Source organism: Chelon labrosus, assembly GCF_963514085.1.
Source record: "Chelon labrosus genome assembly, chromosome: 4".
NCBI lineage: Eukaryota > Metazoa > Chordata > Actinopteri > Mugiliformes > Mugilidae > Chelon > Chelon labrosus.
Window position 1 is genome coordinate 30,590,391 of NC_140340.1, and position 16,831 is coordinate 30,607,221.

General features: G+C 41.6%; 1 protein-coding gene across 1 annotated transcript; it reads left to right on the forward strand.

Moving 5' to 3' along the window:
• The first annotated feature begins 2,008 nt into the window (after window positions 1-2,008).
• p3h1 (prolyl 3-hydroxylase 1) lies at window positions 2,009-14,512 on the forward strand. The gene is made up of 15 exons (XM_084543529.1): window positions 2,009-2,868; window positions 5,558-5,710; window positions 5,992-6,181; window positions 6,282-6,413; window positions 7,008-7,147; window positions 8,777-8,866; window positions 8,969-9,021; window positions 9,121-9,248; window positions 9,459-9,586; window positions 9,750-9,845; window positions 10,356-10,506; window positions 12,102-12,219; window positions 12,319-12,394; window positions 12,823-12,963; window positions 13,472-14,512. The coding sequence occupies exons 1-15, from the start codon at window positions 2,407-2,409 to the stop codon at window positions 13,976-13,978; spliced, it is 2,565 nt and encodes an 854-aa protein (XP_084399655.1). The 5' UTR covers window positions 2,009-2,406; the 3' UTR covers window positions 13,979-14,512.
• The last annotated feature ends 2,319 nt before the right edge of the window (window positions 14,513-16,831 follow it).

The following is a 16,831-nucleotide window of genomic DNA, read 5'->3' on the forward strand; positions in this document are numbered from 1 at the left end:
TGCCGGTTTTGTAACCTGCTAATATTTTACTAAAAATACCGGAGCTTCCATGGGGTCCTTAATCTCCACCCCCCGTTTTGCCTACTATAGTAGCCCGTAGTATTGCCTGATTAAAATACATGGAAAACAAATCAATTGAATGTATTACTGTTAATATTACTTGGATAACCATGCACCAACATCGATAACGTATTCATTACAAATGCGATAAACTATCCATGATAAAAAAAAAAAAGTTTTATATTTCATTCATCATAGCTATATGAACTCACTTGCCAGTTCATTAGGTACTCTAGTGAAAACGTAGACCAGGGATTCCCAAAGTGTGTGGTGTGTACGAGCTGCCTCTAGGGGGTGCGAGAGATGAAAAATGTAATGGTGGAGAAGAAGTTATCTTCTTCTACGGATTGTATATGTGTGATGAGCCACCATTGACTGTATATACTGGGGCGCCGCCAGGGGGCGCTAGGGGGGCCTCAGACAATTGGAGGGAAGATAAGAAAAAAAATTGCAAAAATTAAAAAATATAATCTAATTATCTTTAATCATTATTATATTATTATTATATAGTGAATAAAAGTAAGAAAAAAAGATTCTAAAAGTTGATGTTTCTTTACATATTTTGTAGCATTGTCTGTGGGTTTGCAAAGGGGGTCCTTGGCCAGAAGCTAATGCTGTTTGGGGGTCCTTGGCATGGAAAAGTTTGGGAACACTTTATTTATGATGTGGGTCGTGTCACTTCAATGCAAATTAATTCAAATTACTTAATTACTATAACATTTCCCCCAACTTATCTGCTTTCTGCCTCTGAGCCTGAGCCTGTCATCATCCTCTTTGGTCTTAAAAGTGGAAGCTTGTGCGTAACTGCGTTGCATTATATTGAAAATGTTACAGTGTTTCAGTTTAATTCAAATTTTGCGAGAGCGCATTATTGTGATCGTGATTATTTTGTTATATATTCTGTGATGCGTCTACCCGGTTGGGACATAGAAGGAGGTACGCGGCCGAAAAAGTTTGGGAACCACTGATGTAGACCATGTAATAAAAACAGTCACGCACCAAATCTCCCTTCCTGACTGCTATAAAGTTCAGTTTATGTTGAAACACCATGAGAAAGACTAATTCAACTGCATGGTCTGTTCTTTAATTATTAATTAAATTAAATTAAATTAATTAATTAATTAAAAAGTAAAACAGTTAATCAACAGCTCTCTGTTCCCATAACTTTCATGAAGCTAAGATTTAGTGCAGGGCAGTTACTGTATATAAGAAGCATCATAAAAGAAGAAGAAGAAGAAGCTTTATTGTCATTGTACAAGAATACAACTAAATTTCATTTGGCAGCATCTTTTGTAGCAGCTACTTGTCACAAGCATAGAAAAAAAAAATAAAGGTAGTATAAGTAATAAAATACTGTATATGTAGTTTAAGGAAAGGGGTTCTAATGATTTTGCAACACCCAACAGACCTGTGCCTGAAAGTATGAAATCTAATTGTTTTTCAGAATGGGCCTTCATGTTTTTCTTTAGCAGTTTTTGCAGCTATGGACAGTGACTATTCAGACTGGCAATGATCACACCAAACAAAAAAAAAAAAAAGAAAAACAAAAATGACAACAAATGACTGTCCTAAATGTTACTTAAACCTTATGGACCAGGACCAAAAATAATAATCTCATGGAGAGGAGATACATATGTATTTGAACTGGCTACTTATTGGCATAATAAAACAGCCACTGTGTCAGTTTGTTCCAGTGTGTCGCACTTTTACGGGATCAGAATAAACTGGTATTCACTGGTCATCATGGGAGATCTCATTACACCAGTGATTTGTCATGAATTAATTTGTTATTAGGTTTTTTTTGTCATGTGGTTTCCATTTTTCTTTGCACCAATTATTTAACATACAGAATACCTCAGGCAAGGTTATGTTACAATAATCATTGTAACACTGCAATGATGCAATGGATTGTTTTATTTATTTACAACTATGAGCAACATTGTTGCCGTGATTTGGTTGGCAGCAGAAATAATGAACCCTCCAGGTGTAGTTAGGGTCAGTAGCCCCAACAACCAGTTTCTGCACTAGCTAGGCCCCATGGGTTGTTGACTTGAGGCGAAGTAATGATTTTGCCAGAACTGAATGTTATATTTTATGGGATTTAAGTTCACTATAATGGCATTTCGTTGTGTTGTGCTTAGATCCAACCCCTACTATAGGGCACTAGTAGTGATTGCTGCATGTGTATGGGATGGGGGTGTTACCAGGGGCTGAGATGTCCAAACCCCACCTACAGAAAAGTTCCTGCAGACAGACACAGAAGGAATAGCAGTTCCTCTCTCCCCCGGCTCCTCGGTCTCAGGTCCAGGCTCTTGTCCCGCTGCAGAGCTCTGACTTTTGAACACCATGGAGCTCCGCTGTGCGCTCATATGTCTCTGCATTGTGGTGCCGTTGTGCACATCGGACACTAATCTGAGCAGTCGTTTAGTTTTGGAGCCTTACGATTTCCTCTTTGACACGGCCGTGGAAGCCTACTATAAGGGGGACTGGTTGTCGGTCATCCTGAACATGGAGAAGGCGCTAAGGAACAAAGCTACTGTCCGCAACGTGAAGGCTCAGTGCCGGCTGAGCTGCGCCAACCAGACCGCTTTCGGCGAGCCTTTACCCGGCTTGGGAGTACCCGTGCCGGGGGCCGGCTCCGTGGACGATCTGGGCTTCTTCCAGAAAATCCTGAAGCGGGCGGATTGTGTGAAGTCCTGCGAAACAGAGAAACTGGGTTCACCAACTATGCATCTAGTCGGTGACGATGTGGAGCTGGAGTTTAAGAAGAGGACCCCCTATAATTACTTACAAGTCGCCTACTTTAAGGTATGAAGCTATGCTGTGAGTTACTACTGAAGCTGGAGGCTGCAATCACTGCAACTCTGCTGTAAATGCATCACACGCAGCACAGATATGAGTTCTGATGTGGTTGTAACATGCAGGCCCAGCACAAAGTCAAAACTTTAGCACGTTTTTGTTTTTAACGATCTCGTTCATGAGTTAACTCAGAGCTGATGTGGGGCCGAATCCTGCAAATGCCCCAACCCCCCAAAACTAAAACAGCCATGCCACGTCTTTAGGTGGAGTCGGCTTCTGCGGTGTCTGACGTGAGGACGTACAATTTGGGGATTGCTCTTTAAAGGCCTAAGGCGCCTCTCAAATGCCCCGGCTGTTACTCTGTGTGTTAAATGAAATGGGCCACGAAAAACGGTTGTTAATTTTATCAATCATTTCAAACTGGCATTTGTTTTTTTCCTAACTAAACGGCATTCCAGTTTTGCAGAATTGTTAAATTTGTTGTGCAAAGTGACCCTCAGACAGAACTTAATAGCACCATGACCAAAAGCTGGTTTGTGAATTTAATCTGCCTCAAAAATCTTGATGCAGAAGAAATAGGACATTATCTCAAATACAGCCACTGTGCACAAGGATAACAATTCCTGTGATAACTGTTGGGAAAGGCAGAGATAGAATAGAATATACTTTATTGCCATATGCACAGGTACAAGAAAGTACAAGTACACTGGAATTCTTGTGCGAAGTTCCCAGAGTCAGCTTTTTATAAACAAGTAAACAAAAGTAAACATTTTAAGATGTAGCAGAGAAGGAGAAATAAATACTAAATACACTATATTATTACTAAGATATAAACACTTTGTAAATCATGAAACCATGATGAAATGGGAGCCTGGGCAACAGACAAATCAAAAGCACTCCACTGTTTCCCCTAAATATGGACGTGTGAGTGAAAGAGAATAGTAGCTACAGTTTGTGTGTTGTGAACCTGTCACCACTTTGTTTAGAAATTGAGGCACTATTGACTAATTTCCATCAGAAGATACACTATATTACCAAAAGTATTCGCTCACCCATTCAAATGATCAGAATCAGGTGTTCTAATCACTTGGCCTGGCCCCAGGTGTATAAATTCAAGCACTCAGGCATGCAGACTGTGAAACAAGACATTTGTGAAAGAATGGGCCACTCTCAGGAGCTCAGTGAATTCCAGCGTGGAACTGTCATAGGATGCCACTTGTGCAACAAATCCAGTCGTGAAATTTCCTCGCTCCTAAATATTCCACAGTCAACTGTCAGCTCTATTATAACAAAATGGAAGCGTTTGGGAAAAACAGCAACTCAGCCACGAAGTGGTAGGCCACGTAAAGTGACGGAGAGGGGTCAGCGGATGCTGAAGCGCATAGTGCAAAGAGGTCGCCGACTTTCTGCACAGTCAATTGCTACAGAGCTACAAACTTCATGTGACCTTCAGATTAGCCCAAGTACAGTACGCAGAGAGCTTCATGGAATGGGTTTCCATGGCCGAGCAGCTGCAGCCAAGCCACACATCACCAAGTGCAATGCAAGGCGTCGGATGCAATGGTGTAAAGCACGCCGCCACTGGCCTCTAGAGCAGTGGAGACGCGTTCTCTGGAGTGATGAATCACGCTTTACCATCTGGCAATCTGATGGACGAGTCTGGGTTTGGAGGTTGCCAGGAGAACGGTACATTTCAGATCGCATTGTGCCAACTGTGAAATTTGGTGGAGGAGGAATTATGGTATGGGGTTGTTTTTCAGGAGCTGGGCTTGGCCCCTTAGTTCCAGTGAAAGGAACATTGAATGCTTCAGGATACCAAAACATTTTGGACAATTCCATGCTCCCAACCTTGTGGGAACAGTTTGGAGCGGGCCCCTTCCTCTTCCAACATGACTGTGCACCAGTGCACAAAGCAAGGTCCATAAAGACGTGGATGACAGAGTCTGGTGTGGATGAACTTGACTGGCCTGCACAGAGTCCTGACCTGAACCCGATAGAACACCTTTGGGATGAATTAGAGCGGAGACTGAGAGCCAGGCCTTCTCGACCAACATCAGTGTGTGACCTCACCAATGCGCTTTTGGAAGAATGGTCAAAAATTCCTATAAACACTCTCCTCAACCTTGTGGACAGTCTTCCCAGAAGAGTTGAAGCTGTAATAGCTGCAAAAGGTGGACCGACATCATATTGAATTCTATGAGTTAGGAATGGGATGGCACTTCAGTTCATAGAATGAGTAAAGGCAGGTGAGCGAATACTTTTGGTAATATAGTGTATTTCATGTCAGATTGATGAAAGTTTGGTCAGTTCAGTCGAGTAAAACTGTGCGGAAAAAAACACTCAAAAACAATAAGTTCACTTCAACCAGTCAGCAAATCAATAACTGTAATGTGATTTTGGTCACTCTGCAGATGGTGCTTACCAAAACAATAAAGTGAATATTATATTTACATGCCCCCGGTGGGATGGGACATGTCTCAAAACAAATATTAATGTTGTTCCACGTATACTAGATGTGTAAGTTGGTATTTGTTTCCTGGAAAGTTAGCCATAATGACACATCAGGGCTGCGTGTGTCTTGGCTGGTTTTTGACTTCTTCTGCTGCAGGAGGAGTAGTTAATAACTACCCTTGTAGTTATACAGTACCTATGTGAATTTATGTGGAGAAGATGAGATGAACACATCTGTGGTTTCCAGATCAACAAGCTGGACAAAGCAGTGGCAGCTGCCCACACGTTCTACCAGGCCAACCCAGATCATATGGAGATGAGACAGAACCTTGAGTACTACAAGATGATGGCAGGAGTTCAGAAGGAGGACTTCAAAGATCTGGAAGCCAGGCCACACATGGTGAGAGCAAACTCCTTCTCTGATGTGTTTCACGCCAGTTAGGTTCTCATGGCCTCATGGTCAGACTAGAGGAGATTATCTATAGTTATCAGTTTGACTAACCTTTTGACATTTTACCACATGAAGCATTCCCTGCAATAACACGTCAAATAGATATGATTAAATTCATTTGCCTGAATGACTAACTTAGTGAACATTGGAAAGTTTCATCTGTTACTCAGGAAATGGCATTATAGTGTTATTTATCATGACACTAGCAGTGAAACACGCTCTCTCCTCAGGCTGAGTTTCTGCTGGGGAAGAGTTTCTACAGCGACGACTCATTCGGCCTGGCGGCTGACCACTTCGAAGCGGCCGTAGAAGAGTTCTTCACAGCTGATAAGGAGTGCAGAGCTCTGTGTGAAGGGGCCTACAACTACGATGGATACAACTACATGGAGTACAGTGCAGATCTGTTCCAGACCGTGACCGGTGAGGCGGTACACGCTCGGCTCGGAGCAGAAAATATTTACACAGATGAGAATTAAAACGTGCATTTTACAGTTTGTATAAATGTGATTGTGTGGCTCAGACCACTACATGCAGGTACTGAACTGTAAGCAGCACTGCTCGGTGGAGCTGGCTTCAACCGCTGGCAGAGAGAAGCCCTTTGAGGACTTCCTGCCCTCACACTTCAACTACCTGCAGTTCTCCTACTACAACAGTGAGTCTTACAAAATATGTGTTCTTATTCACTCCCTTTAACAGTCATATGAAATTACACACCAAGCCAACGGTCAGCTGGTATGTGCCTGTTGCCCAGTTTTTTTCCGGTGTGTCCTGCACCTTTGGAACTAGTTGGACCCCATGATGAATAGGTGGCTGACCGTATCAATGAGAGGGATGACTCCTGATGATTGTCTGTTCAGTTTAGAGAAAAGAAACAGTAGCACATAAAAAAACACTCTTGAAAACCACTAGTAAAAAGAATAATAGGTGTAAGATAGTTCAAATAATATCAAATTTTAATACACTTTAAAATGATGATAAAGACATTGTAGTTCTTACAGAATTTAGATTTATCCCTGACGGTGGTGAACACTACCTAATTTTACCAGCCTAATAATATCTGACCTTTAAGCACAGGCTGCTGGTCATAAAATTGTCGTCCTCTATAGGAAGATATACTGTAAGTCTGATGACATTATTGCTTTTGTCATCACTGAAAACCACAGCAACTCTTCTCGCACAATGATGACAACACTGATGGGCACGTGTTAAATCTGTTAAACCCACTTCCACTGTCACCTCTCTCCAGCTGGGAAGTACGAGCAGGCCATAGAGTGCGCCAAGACCTACCTGTTGTTCCACCCTAAAGACGAGGTGATGAACCAGAACCTGAATTATTATTCCGCTGTGCTGGGCGAGGACAAGGCTGGACCCATATCAGCCAGACAGGTACAGATACATTATATTTAGTAGTACCTCGCTGTGAGAGCAGTTATTTTTTATCTTATTCTGTAACGATCAGCAGTAAATTGGCCTCCACAATGTGTGCTGGCAGAAAAATGGCCTCCATTAGCGCTCAGATGGACTCAAGGGCACAAAAGGCATTAAAAATGCTCTGATGTTAATCTAGAACACATAAACCTCATGTGGGTAAGTACCAATTTTACTGTCCCGGGCACCAAATGTCTATATAATACACTATTTATAGTGGCTTGTTAGGCTCATTGATAAGTACTACGATAACGCCTAAGTGCTTATTTCCTGGGCTGTAGATTTCTGCCTTTTACAAGTAGTTTCTGTTCTGTGCGGTTAAAAATGCTTCAAATGTGTAGCTGTAGTTTAAAACTCAAAAAGAAAGTGATTTTATTTCCTGCCTTTACCCGTGTGCCCGGCACCATGGAAAAATGAAAATGAAATGAAACTGTAAAATGTAATTGTTTCAATCAGATTTCTCAAATTTATAGTCTTCGAGATACATGTGATGTTTTATTCAGATTCTGCAACCCACAATTCTTTGCAGCTGTTGTTGGGTCTACAGTTAATGTTTAGTCCTAAAGTTTGGATATTAAAACATTTTTGTGTGTCATTTTGCACCCATTTACCTCTGGAAAATGCTTCCCGACTGTTCAGACCTCTGTTAAAAATGTAAAATACATAACAAGAGTACCTCTGTCCACCTGTTCCACTTATGTAACCCAGGAGCTCAAAAAGAGGTTCACTCTTGGATTCAGTATATCACCACTAAACAGCTGATCCAGACTTTGTCCAGATTTTGGGTGATGTCTGTGATATAGACTCTAATAATTCTTCTAGTGGTGGTCTGCTCCATATGTACCTTTAGCTGACAGATAAATATGATAGAGACTGATGGTTCTATTTCTCAGGAAACCTACCTTTACCCTTATTCAAGGGACTTATACAGACTTTGAAAAAGATGCACCATCATACTGTATGTGTTATTAACTGGTGCTATAGGGCTCCATCTAAAAGAGAATATATAAATGAACCAGATGTTCCTTTGTTTCCTTTGCTTTAAATCCTCAATCTGGAGGCCTGAAATTTGTTTTAATCCACAGCATAAAATTGTTCCTGCACTGTACTAGACTGTATTCAAGATTTCTTTATTGTCAATTTCTCAATACATTCACGACATACAGAAAAATGTATGAGAACGTTTCTCTCTCTCTCTCTCACATAGAATAAAAAACGTAAAAAGACGAAATGTGAAGGAATTTGGCAGTGAAACAGTTACAAAGTAAACATTCTGGATATATATAAATATAGTGAATAAATAGAAATTAGTCTATGTACAACAGTGCAATGTACAATGTACAGTGCTGTATGTTTCAAGTATTGTGAGAACATTGCATGAGTATATTATACGTATATGTTTTGGTTATTAGCATCTGCAGATGTTCCTCTTAGGATGCATAAATCTCCAGCAACAGGTTACCAGGTTGAAAGTAACCCTCCAAATCTTCAATCAGCATGATTATTATCTGTTAGTCTTCATAGCTTGGTGTATTAATAGGAGGTTCTTACCTGCTGCGGTCTCATCCTGTATATTGTTATCCCCAGGTGGTGAAACAGTACATCCATCAGTCCGTACTGGAGAAAGAGCTGCTCTACTTTGGATACGAAGCCTTTGGTATCACCTTTGTAGATCCAGTGAGTGAATAAACCATGTCCCATCATTTCCCATGTTTGCATTATTTCTGCAGTGCTGAACAATAAATAAATGTGGTATCCGACTTCTGTTTCTGTTTTAAGGATCTGTGGACTCCTGAAGACGTCATGCCTAAGAAGCTGAGAGAGAAACAGAAGTAAGATTTAAGACCTGGCCCCAACCACATCTGTGCAGGCCGAGCTGTAACTTGCCATTAGTGACATTATGGCCTTTGTCGTCTCTCTCTGTGTCTCAGGGTTGAAAGAGAAACTGCAGCGAGGATCACAGAGGAGATAGGAAACTTGATGAAGGAGATTGAGACTCTGGTTGAGGACAAGAAGAAGGATTCTTCAGAAATGGCCAAGATTATAGTACCACTGGAAGGTGAATGTTTTACATTCAGTACTGGCCAACAAAATGTCCCAGTGCATTCATTCCATACAGCGTCATGATTTACTCTCCAAACTTCCCATTTGTAGCCAAAAATAACAGAATCAGACCTCTGAACCAATATTCGTATAGCTGACAGCATCCTCTTCAGCCAAACTGTCCTTGTTACGTGTCAAATCCTTGACTGTGACCTGTGTGCTGTAGGTGGCGGTCTGTTGTACGATAACATCAAGGTGACCATGATGTCCAAGCAGCTGAATGGATCTCAGCGGGTGCTGCTGGACGGGGTGATCAGTGATGACGAGTGCAGGGAGCTGCACCGCCTCTCCAATGTGAGTCACCCACGGAACGAAGATGCTCCCATGGCATCGTTTCCATGTCAGGGAAGAGTCTTCTCACATCCCCTGATCTCTGTTTATATCCTACGCGTACGTGTTTGCCATCGTATGCGTCAACTTGTCATGCCAGTGCGTTGATGTTGTTCTTATTTCCCAGGCAGCTGCTCAGAAAGGTGACGGATACAGGGGGCGACCATCACCACACTCCCCCAGTGAGATGTTCCAGGGAGTCACCGTCCTGAAGGCTGTCAAGGTCTGTAGAATAGACTTCATGTAAAAATAGATAAGAGATATCCTCCTCCTCTCATTGCACACGAGTAAAGTAAGAACAGCTCTGAAATAGATGCTGCTATCCTGTGCTGGTGACACAATTTGCAAGCACAGAAGTGGCTGAGGGGAGGAAGACATGGTATTAATGACGTTGTATTATTCAGAGCATCTGTCAGTCATGATGACATACACCAAGAACAAACTTAGTAAGAATGAGCAAACCTGAACAAACCTCAGTATGATTAGAAGTGCTCAATACAACAGTAAACCATATTTGGAAAAAGTGAGCGGGGCTTATGACTTTTGGCTTCACTGGAGAACTGTCAAGTGATCAGTCTTTGTATACAGTCTATAGTTTTGTGGTTAGAGCATTAACACATTAAAACTGTAAACGTGAGACGTTCCATATGCATATTTCCATTTAACCATTTAAAGATGACTCGGTGGTTTTGTCCTTGTACCAGTTGTTAAGTCGTGTTTCTGCCTCTCACAGCTCGGACAGGAGGGGAAAGTTCCTCTAAAGAGTGCTCGTCTGTTCTTTGACCTCAGTGAGAAAGTGAGGAAGGTGTTGGAGTCCTACTTCCGTCTGGACACGGCTCTGTACTTCTCCTACTCCCACCTGGTGTGTCGCTCCGCCATCGATGGTAAGCCAGGCAGTGATTGTTTTCTGATGTTGTCTCTCTGGCAGAGACTAATCCATGCAGGATTATTTTATTTCTGGTTTTGTCTCCAGTGATGATGGTTGGTCTTTTCTTGTTCTTTCATCACAGTGATGTATGATGTCTATTAGATTTGTCGTGAAGAACAATTCCTGCCTTATAAAGTAGGAAAATGGGCAGAACCTAAATTTTAGGAAGCATGTTTTTGATTTATTTATTTATATAGACTTAAATTGATTTTAATTACATATCGGCTAAACCAATGTGAATGCGAGCAATGTATGAAGCAATAGCAGGAGAAGTATAGCTACCCACATAGCTGGTTCACAACAGGGTACATGCCGTAATAAATGTAGTATTCTTCAGGATAGTTAACGTAATACTGTCTGTTTTTAATCATGATTAATTGCATGTTTATCATAGTCCATATTCCATAATTAATACAAATTGGTATTTTTTTCTATGTACATTCAAGGGATATATTTTAAGTTTAATACTCTTATCATTATGGGAGTGGACAAATAGGCTTATCTTATACAAATGTATGTTATTATTGTTGCAACAAACAGAATATTCTACAAAATAAGCTTGTACATTTGTGCACATGTCTCCATTGCAAACTATCCACCATGGTCTGCCTTTGACTCTCTGCTCTTGAGACTCGGAAGCCAAGCTCCAACTCAATACCACGGTGCGGGCCAGGGTCATGATAACATGCGTACATTAATCACACGTCCACAAAAAAGGAATTTGTGTTAAGACGGTAACTCAGACAGCCCTATATGATTATTTGATGAAGGGTAGTTTCTGTGAAAAATGCATTCAAATATACAGGTCTGAACCACCCCCAAGTGCAGTGTGGCTATGCTCTAACTGCTTAGTTCATATGGCTGCTATATTGTTGATCTCTTCATGACAAGATCTATCTGTAAATGGATATATGTGTTTGTATGTAGGTGCATATTCTGACCTAAAGCAAAGAGAAAAACTCAAATTTGTATCCCAGATTTAAAGCTGCATTCTTCATTTTTTACCACTTGGGGGCAGCAGAACACAAAGCAAAACCCACTGCCTTTTATACACCTACAGTAGCAGACACTGGCATGTGTCATCCAGGTCAGCATTAGCCTTGACACATGATATTAGTAGTTAATTGGAACAGTGGTTAGTTGTTCTGTGTCCCTGTACCACCCTCTGTTCTTTAGCTGCCAAACGCTCCACTATGTTCACCAGCTGGGTCTGCCTGTTTTATGCTGCACAGGTTGTATGCTACTTAAGAAGCTTTTAGCTGGAAACAGCTGTCTGAAGTCTGTGAGAAAGGAGTTGCTGCCTGTGTAAATGAATGATGTGAATGATGCTGAGGGGGAATTTCATGGCTAGGTTATGATCTTGTGCGAGTTTGACGGCTTGTTATCATAAAAATAAGATTATTTATTGCAGCTTTAAAAAAAGTCCTTCAACTTTAGCTGAACAGGATCTGGATGTAGTTCTCCTCGCAGGTGATGGGTGGTTTGAAAAAGTGAGAGCGTGACCACGATCTGAAAGGGTTCTAACATTTATCTGCACTGATGTTTGTTCAGAGATGCAGGAGGACCGACAGGACCTGAGTCACCCTGTTCATGTGGACAACTGTGTGCTGGTTTCGGAGCTCAATGAGTGCATAAAGGAACCTCCAGCATACACCCACAGAGACTACAGGTGAGGCCACGCACACAGTAATGCGCCATGCTCCCTCCTTCATTCACACAACTCCGATCGCGAGCACCCTCCTCACATCCTGATGTATCTCTCTTGCAGCGCCATCCTTTATTTGAATGATGACTTTGAAGGAGGAGAGTTCATTTTCACTGAGCTGGACGCCAAAACAGTCACGGTAAATATATATTTTCATTAATGTTTGGACAAAAAAACTAGACTGAAATCCCTTAGAACAGGGGTATCAAACATACGGCCTGTGGGCCAAAACCGGCCCACCGGTTGGTCAATGGGATGAAGTGATAAAAATTGACTGCTATTCCTAATTTGTCCACTAGTGGGGAGCACTGTTTTAGTAAGAGTTGTGACAGCACAACAGTGAGACACGGAACTAAACACCAAATAGCAGAAATGCACCGAAATTGCACTTATCTTTCCTAAGAAATTTCAGGTTGGCCATAAAATCTTTTGTAAAAAGATAGTCCATCATATGTAAAAAAAAAAAAAAAAAAAAAAAAGTGGTTCGAACACTTTCTGAATCCACTGTGTGTTTAACATAAACACTTATGCATTTTAAGCTTGTCGCGTGCTTTTGGACTTCTCCAGGCTACAGTGCGTCCGCAGTGCGGCCGTGTGGTCGGGTTCGGAGCGGGAAGAGAAAACCCCCACGGTGTCAGAGCCGTCACCAAGGGTCAGAGGTGCGCCGTCGCGCTGTGGTTCACCCTCGATCCTACTCACGAAGAAAAGGTTTGAATGACTTCTGTAGACTGATGCTGGTATAAGCAGGGTTAGGGTATTATCCATTTATTCAGAGGCTTTATTCAATCTGGAAAACATAAACAGGGAACGAAAAAACAAAATTTTGACGTGTTTTCTTGTTTTCGTGTTAAGGTGGGTAATTTAATAAACCAAAATACAAGTCTTAGTGTGTTTTGTTCTCGTATTCCATGCTCATGCAGTTGGATTGTTGTTGTTTTTTATGTGTATTTGTATTAATAAATTCACATAACTCACATTTATTATAAGCAGAAATTAACAAGGATTCTTGTTTAAAAAAAACTCTACCAAAAAACTCATATGATAGCTGTAGTCTGAATCTAACATGTAACGGCTTTGTTGCTAAAAATAATGAGAAGGGTTGGTAAATATTAATGAAGTCAGATGTTGATAATAATCTCTCAGTCTTTGACCATCACAAGCAATGTGAAGAAAATGAACGATTGATGTCAAGTTCTGTTCTCCCTCTGCCCTGCAGGAGAGAATCCAAGCTGAGGATATGCTGAAGATGTTTTCTACCCCTGTGAATTCAGAGTTCAGCCAAAACGTGGTGACTGACACCTCCGAGCCTCCACCGGCAACACTAGAAGCTCCTGCCCAGGCTGACCAGGAGCCAGCGGATAAAAGGCAAGACGATAAACCGTCAGAGGAGAAGCCAGGTGAGCCAGCCGACGCGCTGGCTGACAAAGCGGCTGACAAAGCGGCTGACCCGCCAAAGGACGTGGCAGAGGAGAAGCCGGTCAGCAAAACCGCTAAAGCCAAAGCTGTGCCTAAAGCGAAGGCCAAAGCTGGAGAGCAAACAAAGGCTAAGACGGCAGACAAAGTTAAACCCACTGCTAAAAAAGATGGAAAACAGACAGTTAAAAAACAAACCAAGCAGGCTGATAAAAAGGACACAAAACCGGCTGCAAAAAAGACGGTAAAAGTGGCTGCTAAGAAGAAGTCCACGTCCACCTCTGACACTCAGGACAAGGATGAGCTGTGATCAACAGCAAGTGTGACTGTCTCCCTGTTGGGTTTACTTTTTTTTGGATTTTCTATAGGTCTTCTCTGTGGGTGGTGGAATGAAACAAAAATCATTTTTTGCCTCTTATTTAATTGATTACAGTCACCCAGTGGTTACTTGAGTTCTTTTTTTCTTTACTATTGTTGCTGACAATCTTCTCAAGTCCCCACTAATCACTGTAGCCATCTGTTCTCAGCCATAGCTGTATAGAGGGAACTTATTCCCATCTCACGTTTGAGCAAGAGCCCACTTTATTTTCTTTGTGAATCAATGGAATAAAAAATGTGGTTTCTAAGTTGTGGCGAGTCTTCATTAACTCAAAGACAAGCATCACGTAGTACCCCTAACAGACACCATGTGGCAGCATTGGAGCATTATGGTATAATTTGTCCACACACTCTCACTGTACATTTCACAAGCTGTAACAAATTCACATTGGGCAGAATGGTTGTGAGGAATCCAGCTACTCATCTCGTGCTGAGATTTGTTTTTCAACCTGAAACATTCACAGTCCTGAACACTCCCCGTTTCCTGTGACACTTCAGTTTCTTTTGCAATTTTCTCTTAAGACTCTTCCTGAGTCTCCATACATTTATTTTTAGCCCTGCACTCATAAATCTGTCTGTTGTTGTTTTGTCATTTTTGTATATTGCTACCTAAAAGTTTCCACCTCCAGGCATGTTTGAAGATATATAAAATGAATCAGCTCAAGAAGAGAAACTTTAGAATTAGAGGAATTAGAAAACAGTCTTCCAGTGTCAAACTGGGGACACACGTCCTACTTAAAGTTTTCCTGACTGAGCCAGAAAAAACCTAAATAAATAAATAAAGGGCTTCTACCCAAGCGCTATACTTAAATAAGTTTTTCAGTATTTTCATTTTGACACTATATCCCACACTGTCCCACAAAGCCGAAAATAGCTCCACTTATCTCACTGCAATATGAATAATAACAATAATAATAATGATTTAAAACATACGAATCAGTGATAAATGGGAGTAGACTCTGGTAAGCTATCAGTCCCCAGCTGCATCTCTGCACAGGGCTCAAAACTAGAACAAGTCATCGTCAGAATGGATTTAAACACATCATAGCTCTTCTTAATGATCTGGTTTCTTATGTCTGTTTGTTGGTTTGTTGGTCTAAGATGCACTTTGATGTTGGGGTCCCCATGAAGAACCGCTGTGGCACAATGTAATGTCTGGATCCAAATAAATCAGTCACTGAAAACAAAGCTAAAGCTAAAAACAAAGGCAACTGGTTTCTTTGAAGTCGTTTTTTTTCTCCACTTATCCAAGTGGCTTTTTCAGTTCTAAATGACTAGTGGGGAGCTGAGGTTATTATTCGGAGCGTCTGTGGGTGGTGCCCACCTGGAGCTGACAAGACTATTAACGAGATACTCACCATAAATTAGAGAAGGATGGTCAAGTCAAAGTCCAAGTCAAAGTCCTCAGCTTAATCCAATAGAACTGTTGGAGTAAGAACTGTAGTTAGCACTGATACGGTAAGAAGGTTCCTGGTTTGAATCCATGGGCCGACTGGTTCCTTTCTGTGTGGAGTTTGCATGTTCTCCCTGTGTCTGCGTGGGTTCTCTCCAGGTTCTCCAGCTTCCTCCCACCGTCCAAAGACATGCTGGTTAGGTTCACTGGTGATTCTAAATTGGCCGTAGGTGTGCATGTGAGTGTGAATGGTTGATAGACTGTGCCCTGTGATAGACCTGTCCAGGGTGTACCCTGCCTCTCGCCTGATGACAGCTGGGATAGGCTCCAGCACCCCCCGTGACCCTTCACAGGACAAGCAGTTACCGAAGATGAATGAATGAATGAATGAAAATAAATACACATGTGTAGTATATGTGTTGTCTTCGTTGTCTTTGCTGTCTAATATTATTGTCTTCATCAGCCGGTTTCTGGCATTAGCTGCCTCCTGTTTGTTGCGGATTGTGTAAAATATGTGGATGTGTGTGGTGGACTGCTGCTGATCAATGAGCTAAATCTCGTTATGAGGCTCAGTGAAGCCCGGGAGATGCAGATTCACCTGATGGTCCTCGGTTGTATCTTTACTGAGGGCAAACACAGTCATATTGACATTATTACTGTTATTTTAATACTTTAAACAGACCTTCCAGAACCATATATAGATATACTGTATATACAATAAATGGTTCATATACAATGACCATGAAGTATTATCTCCATCTTAGCTTGATGAGACAATAAAGTGTAATCAAGCTTATATTATGTCTTGCTACTGTACTTGCTGTTTTTATCTTTAGTGGACAGTCTTTTTCTAAAAGTCTGTTTTGAATACAGGCACTTGAGACTCTGGGATTTGTGATGTGCACACACTGGTTGACAAAATGATGGTAGTTGTAATATCGTTGACAGAGCAGCACAAATGTGGGCACATAACGCCATGTGTGTCACTGAATATCTCTTATTTATTTATGTATTTATTTATTTTGCATTGCATTCCTTCAAATGTGTCTTGCACATCAACACCCACCGGCCCACCATCTCAAACCCACACACATTTATATACTGTTCATGTGAACGTATTGCATGAAGATCCTGTTGAAGAATTTGCAAGGAGTGGATCCAGCTTTACAAAACGCTCAGATTTATTGTGAGTGAGCTCATGGTGTGATTAATACGAGGGGCAGATGCACTCGGCTGCCATGCATAGAACAACTCCCAACCTCCTACGGTACAGAATACATGAACAGGATCCCCCTGCTCTGCTGCAGTGTAAGTGTATGTGTGTGTGGTGCTGTCAGTGCTTCCTTTGTATCTTCTTACTCTTGTTCATTTGAAAGAGGGAGACACACAGAC

Excerpts from the sequence above, each read along its gene's own strand:
- p3h1 (XM_084543529.1), top strand. The coding sequence starts at position 2,407 with ATGGAGCTCCGCTGTGCGCTCATATGTCTCTGCATTGTGGTGCCGTTG. Across the intron at positions 6,182-6,281 it reads TCTGTTCCAGACCGTGACCG|ACCACTACATGCAGGTACTG; the intron begins GTGAGGCGGTAC and ends TGTGTGGCTCAG. Across the intron at positions 9,846-10,355 it reads CCGTCCTGAAGGCTGTCAAG|CTCGGACAGGAGGGGAAAGT; the intron begins GTCTGTAGAATA and ends TGCCTCTCACAG.